Source organism: Myotis daubentonii, chromosome 14 (assembly GCF_963259705.1).
Source record: "Myotis daubentonii chromosome 14, mMyoDau2.1, whole genome shotgun sequence".
In the NCBI taxonomy this organism is placed as follows: domain Eukaryota; kingdom Metazoa; phylum Chordata; class Mammalia; order Chiroptera; family Vespertilionidae; genus Myotis; species Myotis daubentonii.
The window spans coordinates 35,481,943-35,502,328 of record NC_081853.1 but is presented as its reverse complement, the minus strand read 5'-3'; the positions used below and the strand labels follow the sequence as shown (position 1 = coordinate 35,502,328).

Below are 20,386 nucleotides of genomic sequence, written 5' to 3'. Positions count from 1 at the left end.
ACCCCCGTTCAGGGGTAATCCTTGTCACTGTGACGCTCCGGGGCCCCACCACGAGAAGAGATTGCCACTGGGTCTTGGTTCCCTAGAGGCCACCAAACGTCAAAATAAAAACTAAGTGGTCCTCAGAGATCAGATGAACTGTCACACACTGGCTGAGGCCTGTATTGTGGTCTCCCAAAGAGTTTTGTCTGACCCTTGGATAACCTTGATCACTATTTCCAAATACAACAGACAGTTGAGCTTTCAGGGTTTTCATGTAAAATCAGTGTGTTCTAAAGCCGAATTGATTATCTTTCCAACCAAAACGTCTATAGCATAGACCCCACTTACTGGTATGTCCAGTCACTCAAACTAGGAGCCCCGGGATCGGCTTTGCTCCTCCCCTGCCTCCCTCCAGACCAATCACCAGCACCCACAGAATCTCAGATTCATTCCCCTCTCTCTATCCCTTGATTCAGGGATTCATCCTCGCTTCCGGGAACTATTTCAACAAGCCCTCCCTCCTTACTCCCTCAGGCCCGCACTTCCCACTTGATCCAGTTTAGATTGCGTGGTCCATTGTTCAAATCGTGGCACCGGCAGTCACCCTCAATGCCCTCACCCCTCTCCCTCACCCTGGCGAGACCTTGGCATTTTCCCAACTCTAGTTAAATCTCGCATTTAACCAGCAGCTGAGCTTGGGTAGGAAAAACCACTCGTACTTACTGACTGGTCTCACTGAGGAGCTCAGACCACAAGTAGGTCCCCAGTGCGGCCTGGATAGCTACTGGGCACCATCTCTCTCCTCTGGCCTCCAGTGTTGCTCCAGTGCCCGCTGTGCCTCGTTACTTTCAGCTGATGACTTTGCTCATGGTTTCCCTGAGAAAGAAGAAGCATTCAGACGAGGCATTCCTCATACTCCCCCCACTAGACCACCAGCCTGACTGATCTCCTGTGTCTCCCCTGCCCCAGCTCCTCAGTGTCCCTCTGGTCAAGTTCCCACCCTCTAGCCAGAGTGATTACATGATCACTCATCAGATAAAACCCAAACTCTTTACCATGGCCTGGAGGTCCTCCCTGGCCTACCCACCTGCAGGCCTCTGATTTCATCTCCCTTGCTCTCTCCCTAGCTGACTTTGCCCTACCCACACTGGGCTTGCTTTCTCGCCAACACTTGGCACACATTCCCACCTCAGGACCTTTGCACATGCTGCTTCCTTGGCTGGAGTGCTCTTCTCCCAAAGGTATGTGTGGTTTGCTCTCTCATTTCTTTCCAGTCTTAGCTGAAAGTGCCCTTCCAGACAGGCCTTCGCTGTAGCCACAATAGCGCCTCCACACCTCCTCACTCTGTTCATGTCCTGCTTCGTTTTTGCCCTTAGCACTGATCACCCTGACATATTATACATTTATTCCTTTATTGTCTCCTACTAGAATGTAAGCTCCCTGACAGCAGGGAGTCTGTGTCTTTTGTTCATAATGGCACCCCTGACACCTGGTACAATGCCTAAAACATGCTAAGTGTTGAGTCAATATGTTAGATGAGTGATGAACAGATGAATGAATGACTGGCGCCTCGCTTTCTCTGGTCTATAGTCCAGAGTTTTTAGCCCTGGAGGACCTGCCCCAAACGTCAGGCTTCATCCCTGCTCCTTCCACTTTCCCCAGTCCCTTCCCGTTCCCGGAATCCAAATGATCTCCCTCCTCCTTCCCGACCTGTCTATCCCCTCCATGATTTCCTCATGTTGTTTCCTATCTGGGAAGCCCTTTCTTCCTTTCTTTGGCAAAATCTTCCTTCCTTGTTTGAGAAAATTCTGTTTATTATTCAAGGCTCAGTATCAGCGTCTCTGGCAAACCATCCGGCCCTTGCAGGCGGAAAGTGGGATGACTTCTGTGCTCTTACAGAGGGTCCCTCACCCACGTCTGGCCAGCACTACCCCTCTTCCAGCCCTAAACGCGACCCCAGCGCTCTGAGGTCAGCAGATCCGCTCACTTCCTCTAAGGCTCCCGCGCCCGGGTTTTCACCTCTTTGGTTTCTCTTCTCACAAAAAAGACTGCAGAGCACGTGAGGCCTCTGTTCACCTGAGGACTCGGGCAGAGCAGGATTTTCTGTGTTTATTAAACAAATCCAGGTCCCCCCCCCCCCCCCACACACACACATACAGAAATAGAAACCTCCCCGACACTCACCACGGGGATGGGGGGACCACACAAGGACAGGTGTCTCTTTGCTGGCGGCCTGCTTGCTGTGTAAGTCAGGGAGGAGGAGGCTTGGACTGTAGGTGTGTGACATCCGTGCAAAGGAGAGGCTGATTTTAATCCCGCGAGAGAAACCAGAACATGTCAAGCAAGGGCCGTGACAGAGGACTTATGTAAACCTAGGCCCCTCCTGCAGATGGCCTTGCCTCCTGCTTCCAGCTTGCAGAAGCCGGGAGGCTGTGACTTCCACCTGAGAAGATTCACTTTCAGCTTGAGGAAGTGGTGGGCAGAGAACAAGCACGCAGTCTATTTCCCGCCAGTGTCAGGGCGTAAACAAACTGCAAGGAGGTAGCAAAAATAAACTGAACAGGGCGTGTGGGTTCCAAGCAAAGCAGGCCTCAAGGTTTTTGTGAAGGTGTCAGCCACACCTTGCCCACACCGGGCACCCCGTGGTCAGGCCCCTGCCAAGACATTGCAGCTTTGAAGCAGGTGTGTCCTGAGCCCCTTGGGAGCCACTCAGAGCCTGGCACAGGGGAGGGGGAGCCTGGAAACCACATCACAGACAGAGCCTCATAAAGCCACCCTCTTCTCCAAAGAAGCAACATTATTATTGGGTGGCGCCTTCTTCATAGGAATTGACAAAACAGAGATTCGAGGAAATAGCCAAAGTGATGCCACACGAGCAGCACCTTATTTAGCCATCTCCTCATTCGTTTAAAATTGTTCGTCCCTGGCCAGGTTGCTCGGTTGGTTAGAGTGTCGTCCAGATATGCCAAGGTTGTGGGTTCCATCTCTGGTTAGGGCACAGGCAGGAATCAACCAATGAATGAATAAATGAGTGGAACGACAAATCGAGGTTTCTCTCTCTCCCTTCCTCTCTCTCTAACATCAATACAAACTGTTAAATTATACTTGAAGTCTTTTAAAATGGGCAAAAATGTATGGTGCCTATAATATTCTACCAGTGGCCAGCAGGGGTCTCGGGTCGGGGGATGCATCTTTTGAATGAAGGAGGAAGTGGAACTTTAAACGGAAATAAAAAAGGATAAAAGACCTAGAGAACCATTTCCTCTCAATCGGTGGCTCTCACACTTTTTGGTGCCAGAACCCTTTTATATTTGTTTAAACGATTGGAGCTCTCCAGGAGCTGTTGTTTAGTTTATGTGGTTACATCTACCAGTGGATACTATATAAACATTAAAACAGAATTTTAAAAAATAATTTTTATTAATGTATCTAAAATAACAGCAATACATTTATGTATTGTTTGATGTTAACATAAATGTTATATGTTTATGAAAAATAGCTTTCAAAATGAAAAATGAAATGGTTCCCCAAATAGAAGACAGCTGGATTCTTGTATATATTCTGCATTCAGTTTGTTGTGAATCCAGGTTGTCTGCTTCCGGAAAACTCGAATGTGCATTCATGAGAGAATGACAGTGAAAAGAGCAAATACCCAAGTATTAGTGTGAAAGTCGTTTTGATCTCATGGGCCTCCTGCAAGGTCTCAGGGACATTCAGGGGCCGCCAGCCCATACCTTTGGAGCCACTACTCCAGCTCAGTACACCAGCTAAAATAAATATCAAGCCTTTGCTGGGCGTACAAGCCACTTACATGGCTTCCCTTCTTAGTATGCGCAGTAGGCAGAATTATGAGTGACCCATTTCCTGCTCTCTGGTGTGCATATTCCTGTATAATTTGGGGAACTTGTGGATACGATGGGATAGTCACTCCCATGATTAGGTTATGTATATTGCATAGTTGGCTTTAAGAATGGGAGACTCTTCTGGGGGTATCTGAGCTAATCAAGCGAACCCTTAAAAGGGCTCCTCCTCCTGCCCTAACTGGTTTGACTCAGTGGCTAGTGCCGGCCTGTGGACTGAAGGGTCCCAGGTTTGAATCTGGTAAAGGGCATGTACCTTGGTTGCGGGCACATCCGCACTGGGGGGTGTGCAGGAGGCAGCTGTTTGATGTTTTTCTCTCATCGCTGTTTCTAACTCTCTATCCCTCTCCCTTCCTCTCTGTAAAAAATCAATAATATATATATAACATCTATTCTCCTCCTGAAGAATAGATTGAAGAGTGCAATTTCATTCAATTGAACACAAGTGAGATTCTCTATTGCTGGCTTTAAAGGTGAAGGAAGCCATATGGCAAGGAATGCAGGCAGCCTTCACAGCTGAGATTGACCCCTGGCAAGCAAACGGGGACCTCAGTCCTACAACCACAAGGAACTGAATTCAGCCAATAACCCGAATGAGCTGAAAAGGATTTTTTCCTCTGAGCCTCCAGAAAGGATTGCAGCCTGGACAACACCCTGATTCAACCTGGGATACCCTGAGCAGAGAACCTAGTCACCCCGCGCATGAACTTCAGACCTACAGAACTGTGAGATAATGAATGAATATTGTTTTAATCTGCTAAGTTTGTGGTACTGTTATACAACAGTGGAAAACTAATACAATATGTACTGTTTTACATTTATTTTTAAATCACACAAATAATCATAAATACATCTTCCTTGTAAAAAATGAAAACATTATTGAGAGATTAAAAGTTCCTTTTGACTGCCCCCCATCCTAGCCAATCTTGAGCCCCTCCATATCCTTTTTTTCTAGGGGTATGGTATGAAACTGCCCTTGTTGGAGATGAATCCTTCCTTCCAGACCTTTTTCTATCCATTCATGTGCATATGTATGTACCAACAGAAAATATATAATACTGCTGTGGTTTATTTATTTTTCATATTTTAACTTCAGAACATTATTGGGATGAATGGTTTTCCACCTCTCTTAGGTTATTCACAGCTAGGATGTCCCTGCTCAGTTATAGGCTCGATTCCAAGCCACCAGAGTGACATTGGTGGCTCTTGTTCCAAAGGAACCCGTAATGGTCATCTGGTTCCTACCTTCATCCAGCACTGGAACATCAAGGAACTTCAGAACGTCCTTCACTAACTCTCCACTGATTTAAAGAACAATGAATAGGTGTGGCTTTTTCAGAAACAAACCTATGGCATGCACCTGCCTTACCTCCGGGAGCTAGGACGAATCTTTGCCAGGGGACCACAGTGCCAGCTCTGGAGGGTGGTACCCATGCCCAGGGGATAACCCCCCATCTTAGCTTCTGATAGAACGTCAGAAGCAGGTTTTCCAAGGTGGCGTTAGTGCTGAGCGCTCAGAAAGAAGTCCTTTCTCACGCAAGCTCGGCCTCCAAACTCACAGAGCCGATGGGCCACAAGCCTCTGTGTGAAAGGTGGGCACGTTCTGCATTTCTGTAGCAGAGGAGATATTAGCAGGGGCGAGTTAGCAATGCCCTTCCTGCTTTGCTAAGCTCATCTCATCCTGTGCCCCCCTGACATCACAGAGGTCCTGACATTTTATAACAGCACAGACATGCCCTTTCGATCTTTGGCCTTTTGTGATGTTGAGTTGGCCAGGGAAGCTGTGACTACCTGCTTGCTCTGGGTGGGCAGGAAACCTTGCCAGTTCATAAATCCTTGGCTAGAGTGCGCCCGTTGACAGGGGTTGGTTACACTTACCACCTCCCGGCAAAGGCTGTACCCACCCACCCGCATCCCTGGTCCATGATTTTCCATGCTTCCTGGCTACTCAGGTAGGACCATCCCACACCCGTGAAAGCACAGGTGTCTGGGTGTGGCGCTGCCCGCGGGGGCCACAGCTTGGGGACAGGAAGGCACGCATGGGGCGGGGGGCTGCCCCCTTGTACTTCTGTGTGGATGGGAGCATGTGTTTCTGTTCCCCTTTCTGGTGAAATCTCCAAGCAGATACAATCACCAAGGTCCACCCAAGAGGAGAAACGTGCTTTGGGCGCCTCCAGACAGGGGTTTGAGTGAGTCTTGAAACTAGTCCAGGGTCACTGGGTGCAGGCTTCTAAAGGTGACTGCAGGGAGTGGAAATACCCCAAACTTTCCTCCCACAGTCCATTTCCTTAGACGGCGGGGGAGAAAGCTGGCCCGAAATTAGGCGTCCAACGTGGGGTGGTCTGTGATGCATTCGGGCTGCTAAGTCAAGCGGGGCGAGGGCCCCGTCTCCCACGCTGGAGGCGCCCAGGGAGCTGGGGTTTTTGTGACGGCGACCTGGGTCCCGGGGCTGGAGGGGGAACAGGCAGAGCCGCGCGGAGGGCGGCCGGGCGGGACGGGGGCGGAGCGGGCGCCGCTGCGCTGACCGCCGCTGCCGACAGGGGGCGGCCGCGCCCACTTCCTCCGCTCCGCCTCGGCCGAGGGACCCGCACCGGCGAGCGGCGCCTCCCGGGGTCTGCGGCGGCGGCTCCCGAGCGGGCGGGCGGCAGCGGAGGAGCGGCGGCGGGCGAGCCCGGTGGCGGTGGCAGCCGACGCTCCGAAGCCCCGCGGCCAGGTTCGCGTGCCCGCTGCCCGCATGGACGCGGCGCTGAAGCGGAGCCTCTCGGAGGAGCCGGCTGAGCTCCCGGCGTCCGCCCGGGACTTGGAGGAGGAGGAGGAGGAGGAAGAGGAGGACGAGGGGATGGAGCAAGAGCTGGAGGAGGAAGAAGAGGTGGACCCCCGCATCCAGGTAGGGCGCGCGGGGGGCGCCCCGGATCCACCCCGCGAGGGCCGCCGCGGAGGTCGGCGTCTCCACCTGCAGCTGCCTCGCAGTCCCCGGTGCCTGCGGTCTGCGGGCAGGGAGAGTGGGTCTGAACCCCGGGTTTCACCGGCTCTTGGGGAGCTGCAGTGCCCGCGTGAATGCGGCCTGGCTAGATTGCGGGGATCCCCGCAGACCCCCGGCAGGACCCCGGGGTCGCCGCAGCGTGCTCAGCGGTGCCGCGGAGGTGCAACAAAGGGAAAAGGGGGCGGGGGCGCCATGCGGGTCTCGGGGTCCCCTGCCAAGCTCCGGGCGCCGCGTGCATGGCAGGGCCTCCGGGCCGCGGAGGAGAGGCCGGCCGCCAGGTGGGCGTTGTCCGCCCTGCTGCCCGGGCTGGCTCGGTGCCCCGCGTTCCGCGTCTGCCTTCACCTGGCGCAGGTGCCCGGCCCGAGCCATCTTCCTCCTTGGGCTCATTGTTCCCAAACCGAAGGGTGGATTGTCCCCGCGGACGCAGCCTTGCACTTGGCCTCGAAGGTTTAAAACCCAGCTTTTCCTTGTTGTGAGGTTGAGTGTGAACAGGAATCGGGAACAACTGATGCGCAAAGCAGACGCGGGGAGAAGGCGAGGGGATTGGCCCGGCCCTCCGCACCTCCATTTCTAAGGGGGATGATTAAAAACCCATTTCCAAGCTTCGATCTAGGAGCGACAGCTTAACCTCTTCACCCGCCAGGCAAAACGCACAGCGAATCCCGTTGGCAGGACCGTTTTTCTACCCTTTGCCTAAGTCGTTCTTAAAAATACATTGCTTTTAAGTATATCTTTCAATTCCTGAAGCCCTTACTGGTTTTTCAGTGCGCAGATCAATTAAAAGCTCATTTAACTCAGCTGTCTCTATTTAAATGAATTGTTTTGGCAGATTAGCCAGGTAAAGATCAGGTGGGAAATGTGTACATTAGAAATCTTATTAAAATTGTCAGTGTGAACTACTACTATTCTGTTAGCAGGGGATTCTGTTAACAAGATCCTTTGTTTGCAGAGTAAAATGAGTTAACTTCATGCTGGCTACTTTTTACAGAATTTCATTTTGTAAATGTTTAAAGGTATTTTTTTTAAGCTCGTTAAAAAAATACCTAGGGAGATTGAATAATTGGCAGTTTGAAAAGAAAAGATTTTCATCTTTATAGAAAAATACTCAACCGCCGATGAGTTAATGTTAGAATGGTGTCCTTGATTTTGAAAACATTTCACTGGGTTTATACTTGTGGCTTGGCCTTGTTTATTTTCTTTTATTGTCTTTTCTGCAAAGTTCTTGCTGCAAAGCAAGAAGGTACTGTTTTGATTCGGCTCCAAAACCATTGTAACAGGTGGATTTACCTGCAGGCACAAACCTGGAGTAACTATTTGACCTTCTAAGAAAAGACAAATTTCTGGGACTTTCTGACATTGCAGATCAAGATAAAGTTTTCAGAATTGCTGACATGCATTTGCTCTTCCGGCCAAGGCTCAACTATTTTCCTTGAGAGTTAATACTGACTCGTCCCTCTTCCCACAAATGGTGCTGGAGTAATTTTGCAGGCAATGGGCTGAGTCATACTGGAAACAAAAGACAATCCCTTAAATCTTTTTTTTCTCCCTCTGTCCTTCCTTAGGGAGAATTGGAGAAGTTAAATCAGTCCACGGATGACATCAACCGACGGGAGACTGAACTTGAGGTACAGAAAGCGGGCCCCTGTCCCTTGCTGAAGTGACACCAGAATGGTTAATTTTGTTTTAGTGGCTGGAGGGTGGTTGCTGGCGTGCCCTCCTCGGAGTTGAGCAATAGCCTGCTGTCTGACAGAATCAACTACACCACTGAGCCCAGCTTGTGGGTGGAACACACATGGATCTAATTTCACATGTTGTTTTTCATCATGGAAGCGCCGTGGGGCCCAAACCAAGGGCTTTACCCAGGCATAAGCCCTAAAGTTAATGTGTCCGGGGAAGAGCTACAGACCTGAGGGGAAAATGAGCTGACCCCTTTAGTGGAGCAGCATACAGGAGCTCACCAAGTCTCTGCAGTACCTTCGGGCAGTTCTTACACTGTACTTGGAAACGTGTTTCCTCAGATTTAAACCTTTTTTTTTACTTTCCTGCTCTAAGAATTCACCCCCTTTCGACATTCCTGCTCACCTCTGGATTGTCGGCTTGTGTGTAGAATATAATCATCTTAATGGTGAGGAAAAGCTGTGTAGGCTGGGAAGGGCTTTTCTGCCGGGAAGTAGCTTGAGAGACCAGAACTCATTTGAATTTCATGAACATCTTCCAACCTGAGTGTAAACAGATTAGCACTCTTTTTTGTTGCTGTTGTTAATCCTCACCTGAGGATATTGTTCCATCGATCTTTTAAAGCAGCGGTTCTCAACCTGTGGGTTGCGACCCCTTTGGGGGTCGAACGACCCTTTCGCAGGGGTCGCCTAAGACCATTGGAAAACACATATAATTACATATTGTTTTTGTGATTAATCACTATGCTTTAATTATGTTCAATTTGTAACAATGAAATTAGGGGTCACCACAACATAAGGAACTGTATTAAAGGGTCGCGGCATTAGGAAGGTTGAGAACCACTTTTAAAAGGAGAGTGGAAGAGAGAGGGAAAGACAGAGAAACATCATCTCACCTCGATTGGTTGCCTCCAGCAGGAGCCCTGACCAGGGCCTGGGCAGCGGGGAAGAGCCTGCAACCCAGGTACGTGCCCTTGGCTGGGATTGAACCGAGGGACCCTTGGTCCGCAGGCTGACACTATCCACTGAGCCAGACCAGCTAGGGCCAGGTTAGCATTCTTTACAGTTACCGATTGGCCCCCCTGCCTTTTCAGTAGTGGTTGGTTTTACCATCCATCAGCAGATCGGAACGACCCCGCATGTACCCGGGAGCCTGTGAATGGTGTCAGAGCTGAAGGAGCGCGGAGAGCTGCTGGCTGTTCCTGTAGCAGGAGAAATAGCAGGGAAGGTCAGTGGAGAGGGCAGGAAGCATCTGGTCCCTAAAAGTGAGGGTGCAGGCGGTAGGAAGGTAATCTACCAGCAATACACTGGCAGCCTCGACTTCAGCCTGCCTGCGGCCCTGGGTGTGGGAGGGGATTAAAGCCTGTCTGCTGAGCTGTGTGTGAAGGGTTAACCCCTCTGTGAACACTGGCTGCGCTTCTCCCCCAAGTGGAGTAAAATCTGAGTGTTTATTTAAATTCTTGGCACTTAGGACGAATCGAGTCTCTTCGCTGGGCGATTGAAATCTCTCAGAAACTCAGATTTGTAGTTCATGAAACAACACCCAAAGCCCTACCACTTCTATAGTGTTTTTTTTTTACGAAATGTTTTTACAAGCTTTTTCTCTTTCTGTCCTGTTACAATAGGCTGATGTTGTGCTGTCCTTACCACCACATGTGGCTATTTGAGTTGAAATTAAATGAGTTGACATGAGATTAAGAATGCAGTTCCTCAGGCACGGTAGCCACACTTTAAGAGCTCAGTAGCCCCTGTGTTGGACAGAGCCGAGAGCACCTCCACCATCTTAGAAAGTTCTAGTGGCAGCACGGCGTTGGAAGATAGGGGAGGCGGCGACTGCCTCTTCAGATGGGGACACGAGGCACAGTGCTCTCTCGGTTCAATGACTTTAGGGAGCCAGGCCATTGTCCATAGCCCTCCAGCTCTCATAGCCTCCCGTCCCAGGTGTGAGCAGACGAGTTGGAAATAGCGTTTGTATTTGGATGCCTGCTCGATGCCGGCCACTGTTGTGCTTGCGCACGCTTACCTTCTGGGGGTAAAATGGTTCCATATGTTGAACTCCTTTTAGCCCCGATTTCCGCATCCTTTCTCTGAGCGCACTCAGGTGTGTGTGCCACGGGAAGCCTCGGGGCCGGGGTTTCCTGCCCTGCTCTGGAGGGCACTTGGCAGCAGCGAGGAGAGGTGGCCAGAGCTGGCCTGTGTCGCTGGCTGACCTTTTCATGGTATTATTAGAACCAAGATGGACCCAGAAATATAACGCCGGCTCTGTAAGCAAGGAACACGTCCCTAGGAGCCACATCAAAAAGTAAAAAGAAACAGCTGGAAGGGACTTTATTCCATTTAACCGAGAATGTTCCGGATAGCATACTTTTAACATGGCATCAATAGTAAAAGCCAGCCGTAGCCGGCTTGGCTCAGGGGACAGTGTCGGCCTGCAGACTGAAGGGTCCCGGGTTCAATTCTGGCCAAGAGCACATGCCTGGGTTGTGGGCTCGATCCCCAGTGAGGTATTTTACAGATATTTTGGTATGAACTTCAGCATCTTGTGCATATTTTGCACCTACAGCACATCTCGGCTTGGACCGGCCACTCTAGCTCCGTGTGGCCCGGGCAGCCCATGGCTAACAGGCGTTTCCTGTGAGTCTCCCAAAGGAGCAGAGGGGGTGGGTCCCAGTGCAGCCGTGTGGCTGCTCATCGTGCTCCCAGAGCCCGCGGGGAGCTGGGTGTCGCCCTGTGTCTGCGGTGGGTTGCCCTCCTTCAGTCAAGCCCTGGGCCCCAGCCTCGTGTCGGGCACTTTTTTGGCCACTGCAGACAGGTGGGTGAGCCAGACAAAGGTCTTGTCCTCAGGGAGTTTACATTTCGGTTGGGGGTGTGGCGAGGAGAGGTGGCTGACAATTCCTGATTAAAGGAACTACAATAGAAGAGGGAGGTGACTGGCTGTGAGAGAGGAGGCACCTCTAGATAGCTGAGCAGAAGCGGCAGCAGCCGAGTCCCTGTGCAAAGAGGAGCAGATGGCAGGAGCGCGGGGGTGGCGCAGGGCGGGTGCCAGAGGATGTGGGACAGGAAGCAGAGCGTTTAGATACACAGTTGATTCTTGTTATTCGTGGTAGTTGTTTTCTTTTTTAATGTACCCCAGTTTTTAATTTTTATTTATTTTTTAAATTCTTTTAAAAAAATATATTTTACTAGGGGCCCGGTGCACGAAATTCGTGCACTGGGTGTGTGTGTGGGGGGTGTCCCTCAGCCCAGCCTGCCCCCTCTCACATACTGGGAGCCCTCAGGCATTGACCCCCATCACCCTCCAATCGCAGGATCGGCCCCTTGCCCAGGCCTGACGCCTCCGCCAGAGGCATAGACCCCCATCACCCTCCGATCGTCTGATCGGCCCCTTGCCCAGGCCTGACGCCTCCGCCAGAGGCATAGACCCCCATCACCCTCCAATCGCCTGATCGGCCCCTTGCCCAGGCCTGACGCCTCCGCCAGAGGTGTCAGGCTTGGACAGGGGACCCCCATCTCCCCCTGATCACTGGCTCTGGCCCCCGCCCAGGCCTGAGGCCTCTGGCCCAGGAATCATGCCTGGGCAGGAGACCCCCATCTCCCTCTGATCGCTTGCTCCACCCCCTGCCCAAGCCTGACGCCTCTGACCCAGGCTTCAGGCCTGGGCAAGGGGACCATCATTTCCCCCTAATCCCCGGCTCCGCCCCCCGCCCAGGCCTGATGCCTCGGCCAGAGGAGTTGACCCTCATCACCCTCCGATCACCAATCACCGGATCGGCCCCTTGACCAGGCCTGAGGCCTCCGGCAGAGGTGTCCGGCTCGGGCAGCGGGGACCCACAGCTGCAGCGGCCCCGCGATCGTGGGCTTCGCTTTAGGCCCAGGCAAGGGACCCCTAGCTCCCGGGACTGCCAGCTTCGACTGTGCCCAGCTCCCATCGCTGGCTCCACCCCTACTTCCTGCTATCACTGGCCAGGGCGGCAAAGGCGCCTGATTCTCCGATCATGGCTGGGGGGCAGGGCAAAGGCGGCCCCGGGGCCGCCTTTGCCCTGTCCCCCAGCTCTTAGCTCCCCCCTGGGTTTCCGATCACTGTCAGTGGCAGGGGGCTTCTTCCTGCTTTCCCTTTCGCCTCCCTGCATTGTGCCTACGTATGCAAATTAACCGCCATCTTGTTGGCAGTTAACTGCCAATCTTAGTTGTCAGTTAACTGCCAATCATAGTTGGCAGTTAATTTGCATATAGCCCTGATTAGCCAATGAAAAGGGTATCGTCGTACGCCAATTACCATTTTTCTCTTTTATTAGATAGGATTGATTTTTTTTTACAGAGAGGAAGGGAGAGGGAAAATTCTTTATTGTTTAAAGTGTTACATATAGTATTACATATGTCTCCTTTTTCCCCCATTGGCCTCTCCCAGCCACCCCCACCCCCAGGCGTGGTGGTAGTTTTCTGTGAAGTAGCTGTGGACATTGACTCAGTGAATCCTGAACCATTGCTCCCAGAGGGGAGATGTGACCAGGCGCTCGCAGGACCCTCGCCCCACCTTCGGTTCCTGTGTCTCTGGTCACGTTTTTGTCAACAGATCGACACATAACCTTGTTTTATGTGTGTTTCCATTTAAAGCGCTGTACATCATGTATGTTCTTGATTCATTAATTGAACTCATGGGCAAGACCACAGACCAGGGGTGGGCAAACTTTTTGACTCGAGGGCCACAATGGGTTCTTAAACTGGACCGGAGGGCCGGAACAGAAGCATGGATGGAGTGTTTGTGTGAACTAATATAAATTCAAAGTAAACGTCATTACATAAAAGGGTACGGTCTTTTTTTTTTTTTTTTTTAGTTTTATTCATTTCAAACGGGCCGTAGTTTGCCCACGGCTGCCACAGACTCATGGCTGGGTGAAGCCTGTTTAACACCGAGTTCCCTGTGACCCGTCACAGCCTCCTTGGGCTGCGGGGCACCGGACAGCACGTTAGCGCTAGGCTTGCAGGCCGGTTTAAACGCAGAATCACCAACAGAAAACACAGGAACTGAGGCACTAAATGGACCGCGGGAAGGTTCCTGTTGACGGTGTGAGAGCTGGAAGCAGAGGCGGAGGGTCTTTGCTTGACCTCGGCTGGGAGCACGTGCATTGGGTGTGACTCTGTGCATGTCCGCTCCGTGCACGTCCACGGATGAGTGCAGAAGCACACGAATGCTGACGTGGAATCAGGAGTAAATCGTAATGAGTGTGGAATCTGTCAGAGTGAGGATTGGCCTGAAATGATTCCGAAGCCCCTGGAGGAGGTCTCACGCCGGCCACATTTCCATTGCGTTTACTCTTTTTTTAAAATATATTTTATGAATATTTTACAGAGAGGAAGGGAGAGGGATAGTTAGAAACATTGACGAGAGAAACATCGATCAGCTGCCTCCTGCACACGTCCCACTGGGGATGTGCCCACAACCAAGGTACATGCCCTTGACCGGAATCGAACCCGGGACCTTTCAGTCCGCAGGCTGACACTCTGTCCACTGAGCCAAACCAGTCAGGGCTTGCCTTTACTTGCCTTTACTACTCCTCCTCCTCCTCCTCCTCCTCCTCCTCCTCCTCCTCCTCCTCCTCCTCCTCCTCCTCTTTAAATCGGAGGTTACCAGGAGGCCTCTGGATGCCGGCCACCTGCATGTCGCCAGTTGGATGGCTGCCCCTTCCTGCAACCTCACTTTGCCTCTGACCTTGTTTGAACAGAGCTGTGTCCCCTTTGCACTCTGATTGCTATCGGGAGGGCCAGCCTTTCAAACTGTTGAAGGGAATAACCTTTTAACCAGAGAGGCCCTTGGATATAAGCCTGATGTTTCAAATTAAGAAAGTAAGCGCATTTCCCCACAGATACATCCTTGAGTATTTATTGAGCACCTACTGTGCGCTAAGGGCAGTTTTAGGTGACGGGAGAGAAAGCAGTGAAGAGAATGGACAGAACTGTCTTACGTTGTGGAGGGAGGAGGTGCAGTTAACAGTGAACCCCACAGTAGTCACGTGGTGATAGGTGCTAAGGAGGAAAAGTCAGGAGGGCCTGGGCCGTGTGGGCGTTGGGGGGAGAGGGCAGGGAGGAGGGCTCAGTGTTCTGTGTAGGGGGTGGGAAAGACTTCCCTGAAAGCACGTCTGGAGAGAGTGAGCCTGCGGGCCACGTGGGGAAGAACATTCCAGCCGAGGGATTGGCCAGTGCTAAGCTGAAGGTGTGACCTGGTTGAGGACCAAGCAAGGGGGAAGCTAACTGGTGTGCTGGGGGTGGGGGAGCGATGGACAGAAGAGGAGGAGAGATTCAGAGAGAGAAATGGGTCATTCAGGTGAGGAGGGAGAGGAGGACGAGGAAGAGGAGGAGGAGGAGGAGGAAGAGGAAGAGGAAGGACACAGCCTGGTGACCCACATCCGGCTTCCCTGGCTCCCAGTGATCAAAAGCGGCCTTTCCCAGCCTGCCCTTCCCTGGAGGAGAGTTGTTAGTGGTGAATGTTCGTGCTCTGCCCTCCTCGGACGCTGGACTCCTGTGTTCCCCAAACTTTCCTAAGGCCTGTGCCCAGAATCTGCCTTTCCCCTTCCAGACACCAGCAGACATTTTCTCTTAAATATACAGTTTTGAGCTTGGAAACTCGGGGGTGGGAGAGCAAAGGGAGGGGTGGATTGGGAGGGCCTCTCTCCAATGAATATTAACACAAGTCAGGGGAAGAGAGAAATTCTTTCCTGAAAAGATAATGTTGTCACATCTTAGCACCTTGGCCTTTAAGGCCCGTGAGGTGTGGGGTGCATGTATTGTGTGTATGTGGTACGTGTGGTATGTGTGTGGTATATATTGTTTGCAGTGTGTGTATTGTGTGTGATGTGTGTAGTGTGTGTGTGTAGTGTGTGTGTGTAGTGTGTGGTGTGTGTGTGTAGCGTGAATGACTAGATGTGTGCTGGAGGAAGGCCCTATAAGACTTGTGTTTTGGAGAAAGTACTAGAGCAGTGGTTCTCAACCTCCTGGCCCTTTAAATACAGTTCCTCATGTTGTGACCCAACCATAAAATTATTTTCGTTGCTACTTCATAACTGTCATGTTGCTACTGTTATGAATCGTGATGCAAATATCTGATATGCAGGATGGTCTTCGGCGACCCCTGTGAAAGGGTCGTTCGACCGCCGAAGGGGTCGCGACCCACAGGTTGAGAACCGCTGCAGAGTGTGTGAAGTGATACATGGATGAGGGGAAGTGAGGAATAGCTGTTCCTTGAAACTGCCCAGTCTGGGCTGGGAGGGGCCCTGACCTCTTTGTACCCAGGTGAGATCTGGTTCAAGTGAACGGTGGCCTAGGGGCCTTCCTGTCGCAAACACACAGCCCGTCCTGTGGGCTGAGTCCTGTGTGGGTCCCTCGAGACAACCTCAGACACAACCTGTGCCCTGGCCGAGCTTGCTGACTTCTGGGATGGAGCATGTGGTTAGGAGTGAGAGGGCCGTGCAGGGCCCCTCGGGAAGCCAGGGTGGGGCTTGTGGACTAGGAGGCAGAGTGGAGGCCTGAGGACCCAAGCCTTTGGGAGGTCCTTTAACATCCCAGGTAGCCTCGAAGTGGAGGCAGGAGAGAGCTGACACTGCAGACATCACCTGCAGCTTGACCTGTGTTGCTGTGACTCTGGCCGTTGGCCGGTGGTAGAGACAGACACACCTGAGGTCTTTACTGGGCGCCTCTGTGATCTAGGCTGGGGCTGCTGCCTTCCCCACAGCCCTGACCTGAAGTTTGGCCATCAGCAAGGTCAGGCTTTGGGCTTCCTGCTTCAGGCACAGTCCTGCCCTCACCACTGCTGGGATGTCAAGAAATAGTAACTATTCTCACCCGAGGATATTTTTCCGTTGATTTTTAGAGAGAGTGGGAGTTAGGAGAGAGAGAGAGAGAGAGAGAGAGAGAGAGAGAGAGAGAGAGAGAGACAGACACATCGATTGGTTGCCTCCCACATGTGTCCCAACCAGAGCCAGGACTGAACCTACAATCCAGGCACATGCCCTTGACCAGGGATGGACCCATGACACTTCAGTGTGTCGGCCAACACTCTAACCACTGAGCAACGCCAGCCAGGGCAAGGGACGGTAACTTTTGACCCAGCAATTGCACTTGTAAGAATGTATCCTAAGGGAATAACTGGGCAAGGATATAGGTCTGATAATGTTCATTGCAGCATTGTTTAAAAATGTTGGGAAAGTATAAATCTGAATGACTCTCAGCAGGGGTTTGGTTCAATAAACGAGTACAATGCACACGCAGTGGTTGATAGAATCTAGGCCTTAAAATGATGACACAGGCTGTTATTAACAGAGAAAGACGTCTGAATGGGAAAGAGCAGATTGCAGAGGAGCAGCAGTCTGGTGCTCTTCTCTAAAGTCTGTCTATACGCATAACGGTGCCTGGGAAAGATTACACGCCAGGTATTTCTGGGAGGGGACATGCGTGACATTTATGTTTCTATACTTTCCTCTATTTTCTGAATCATTGCATAGAATTTGTACTCCTTTATAGTCAGAAAGGGAAAAACAAAAAACAAAAGCCAAAACCACGGGGAGGGGGTGGGTGTAGGGTCTTGGCATCAGGTGATATACGGTGGCGTTGGGTTAGAATCCGAGGTCGGGTGACTTTTATGGGCACGTGGCCCCTTGGTGTGAGTCTTGTCATCTATGAAATGGGGGGTCGTGACTCTTGTCCACATCCCTGGGTGGCTGGAGGACAAGAGGAGGGGCTGTGTGAAGGGCGCTGGGCTGGTTGCGCAGCCTGGTGAAGGAGAGGTCTCCTGGGGGTGGGGCTGGCAGGGAGCGCCGAGGCACGCTGGGTGCAGATGCAGAACAGGCTCCGGCGAGATGTCCATTGGAGCCAGGCCGGCCACGGGGGCTGGCGATGGCTCTGTTCTGCTTCCCAGGCCCTGCTGTGATGTTGTTTTTTGTTGTTAGTGACTGGCACTGGGCAAGAGGCCGAGAGGGCTTGTGCAGGCCAGGGTGACGGGGGCATGGACTTTGCATTCAGTGGAGCAACAGGGCTTTGCCCTGTGGCTGGTCTGTTGGGCTCTGCAAATCGGTTTGTCTCCGGTGACCCCTGCTTCGTTAGGGCCTGTCTTCTCCTGGGAGTTGCCTGGCACTTAATAGGTGCTCAGTAGATATTTGAGTGGATGAATAGCAACAGATTGGCCCTTCATGGCTGTGTGACCTTCCTTGGCAGATTGCTTCATGTCTCTGGGCCTGTTTCTTCTTCCCCAAGATGGTGCATAGAAAGCTACCATACATTATTGCTGTTACTGGAGCAGAGCGGTGAGGGCTGCAGTGTGGTGGGTGCTTGCAGGAAGGGTTTTGTGTCCATCCTGGAATGTCATTCCTGCCTGTTTTTGTCTCCTAACTGCCCTTCAACAGTAATGACTGCTAATGGTAATAATGAGTGCCTACTGTGTGCCAGGCCCTTTCCTACACACTTCAGAACACCTTTATGAGATAGATGTTTATCATCCCCGTTTTGCTGATAACAAAACTGAAGCATAGAGTTCAAGTGTCTTGCTCCAGAGCAGTTACTCAACTTGAGCTGTATAGACGTTGTGGGCCGGGTAATTCTTTGTTTTATGGGGCTTGTCTTGTGCATCGTAGCAGCATCTCCCTAAATGCCAATAACAGCACCTCTCCTCCCCAGTTGTGACAATCAAACATGTCCCCAGTCTTGCAAGTGTCCCGGGGTGCAGAATTGCCCCTGGCTGTGAACTACCACTCTAGAGCAGTGCCATCAAAGTGTGTGGTCCTGCACCAGCAGCCTTAGCACGACAGACAGGAACTTGCTAGAATTAGAGCATCCTGGGCCCCACCCAGAATCAGGATCTCTGGGGTGTGGGGCCCCCAGGCTGTCTTACCCAGCACTGCCTGTCTCATGCACTTCCTACCACCCTTACCTCCCTTTGCTGTGTGCTCATCAGGCTGTGGTATGGTCCTTTGTTTACTTGTCTGGCTACCCCGCAGGATCTGGCCTCTGGAGCGAGGGGCTTGGCCTCCCCATCTTTTGTCCACAGCATCTCCTTCAGTGTCTGCACACAGGGGTACGATGAATGTCGGAATGAACGGATGTTAGTGTTTGCTTAGAATCAAGAGCCCTTGTGGACTCTTGGCTTCGTCCTGCAGTGTCCTGGAAAACAGACGGGTCCCTCTTCCCCAGGCCGGCTCTGAAATCGCATTAGTCCCCGGGCTGTTGTGAGGCAGGGCCGCCCCTGGGCACAGCAGTTGTGACATTTGGAAAGTACCACCCGTGTCCTTCCCCTGCCCAAAGTCCCTCACTTACGGAGGTCTAAGCGTCTGCCCTGCTCGGAGATGCTGGCATTGTAATTGTGGCCTTTCTCATTGAAAAAGGATGGCAGGTGTGAAAAGGGACAAATGGTCATGGTCGACTTAGTGGAGGAAAGATTAGGAAATAAAACTGTAAAGTGTATGTAAAACTCTATGTAGTGTGTGTATAAGACCATGTGTCCAGTGAGAGAGTATGTGCATATGAGCCAGAAAAGGTCTAGGACACAGGGATTTATAGTGCGGTCCACAGGCAGTGAACTGCTTGTTACCAAATAAGGTGAAGTCAATACAGAAATTGAGAGTAAGAGTTTAAAAATTCAAAAAAAAGGTGACATTGCCTGGCTTTCCCAGTGACATTTCACTTTTCTAGTTGATTTTTATTGTATCCTACAGAAGCGTTGATTCTCAGTGGGCGGGCGGTGGGTGGGGGGCCGTATTCCCACATAGTTTTGAGAAGCGCAGCTCTGGAAAAATGCACCCTCAGATGTTACAAGTGGTGATTGCTAGTTGCTAGGAATGCTGGTGATTGTAATTTTTCATTTCTTGATGTTTTCTCAATTATTTACAATGACCATATTTTGTCATTTCCATAGGCAGGGAATGGGGGTGGAGAGAATGAAGCATTATTGTAAAAAGATGTCTTTCTGAGCCAAAGAAATAAATTTCTGTGAAAGGAATTTTGGGAACTATGAGGGCTGGTGGGAAACATTTTTCCAATGGGTAGTCCCTGCTTTAATTGAAGATAAATCCTGAGGTTGGTGGGCTTGCGTAGTGAATGACTCCGTTGTTAAGCTCTCCTTCTGGTCATTCATGGAGGGATGAAAAGTGCCATAAAGGCATTTTAGGATTGTCGGCAGCCAAGAAACCCTCATTTATGAAATACGCACACACAAACCGTCACCGAGATGTAACCGTGGAAAGCATTTCAAATATTAAGAATGTGTGAGTTTGAGTACTTGCATCGTTTCTAATGGGTAGACCTGTGGGCACATACAGGCTCCCTTGCACACTCTCATTCACTTGTAGCCACATTAGCAAAACGTTATTAGTATGGGCTGTTGAGTAGACCATAGAAATCGCTATCTGGCGTCTAACATTGACCCTGATGCCTTAAAAAAAATCAGTGTGTCTTCCTTTTAAGCTCTGAAGGCCAATGAGAGAATGCACCGACTTTCCCGGCCCCTCAGCCGGAGCCCATCGTGGGAACATAGGCGCTCGCTGTTGTAGAAAAGCAGGCTTTTGTACAGTGACCTGACTGTGCCCCAGGTTTCCCCAAGATGCCTCCCCTCCTACGGGGTGTCCTCGGGTGTCCTCACCGCGAAAGGAGATTGGCTGTGGGGTCGATGGACTTGTTGCTATCCTGGGGGAGATGGAATCTTCAACCCCCCTGGGCAGTAGGGAGCTGTGGTTCCTGTGGATTGTAGCCTTCAGTATTGAGCTGTGCTTTTTCTTTATTTAAAAATTTTTTTAATAGAATTTATTGGAGTGACACTGGTTAATAAATTATACAGGCTCGGGGGGTACCGTTCTATCATACATCATCTGTATGTTGTATTGTGTGCTCACCCCCCAACTCCAGTC

General features: G+C 51.3%; 1 protein-coding gene across 2 annotated transcripts in view; it reads left to right on the top strand.

Moving 5' to 3' along the window:
* Positions 1–6,382: 6,382 nt before the first annotated feature.
* SH3BP5 (SH3 domain binding protein 5) overlaps positions 6,383–20,386 on the top strand; it is a 69,185-nt gene continuing 55,181 nt past the window's right edge. The window contains exons 1-2 of one of the 2 annotated variants that reach the window (XM_059663997.1): positions 6,383–6,729; positions 8,388–8,450. In XM_059663997.1, coding sequence (XP_059519980.1) covers positions 6,577–6,729; positions 8,388–8,450 — 216 coding nt within the window. In that variant the 5' untranslated portion in view covers positions 6,383–6,576. The remainder of the gene's footprint in view (positions 6,730–8,387; positions 8,451–20,386) is intronic. The other variant, XM_059663996.1, reaches the window with a different exon arrangement.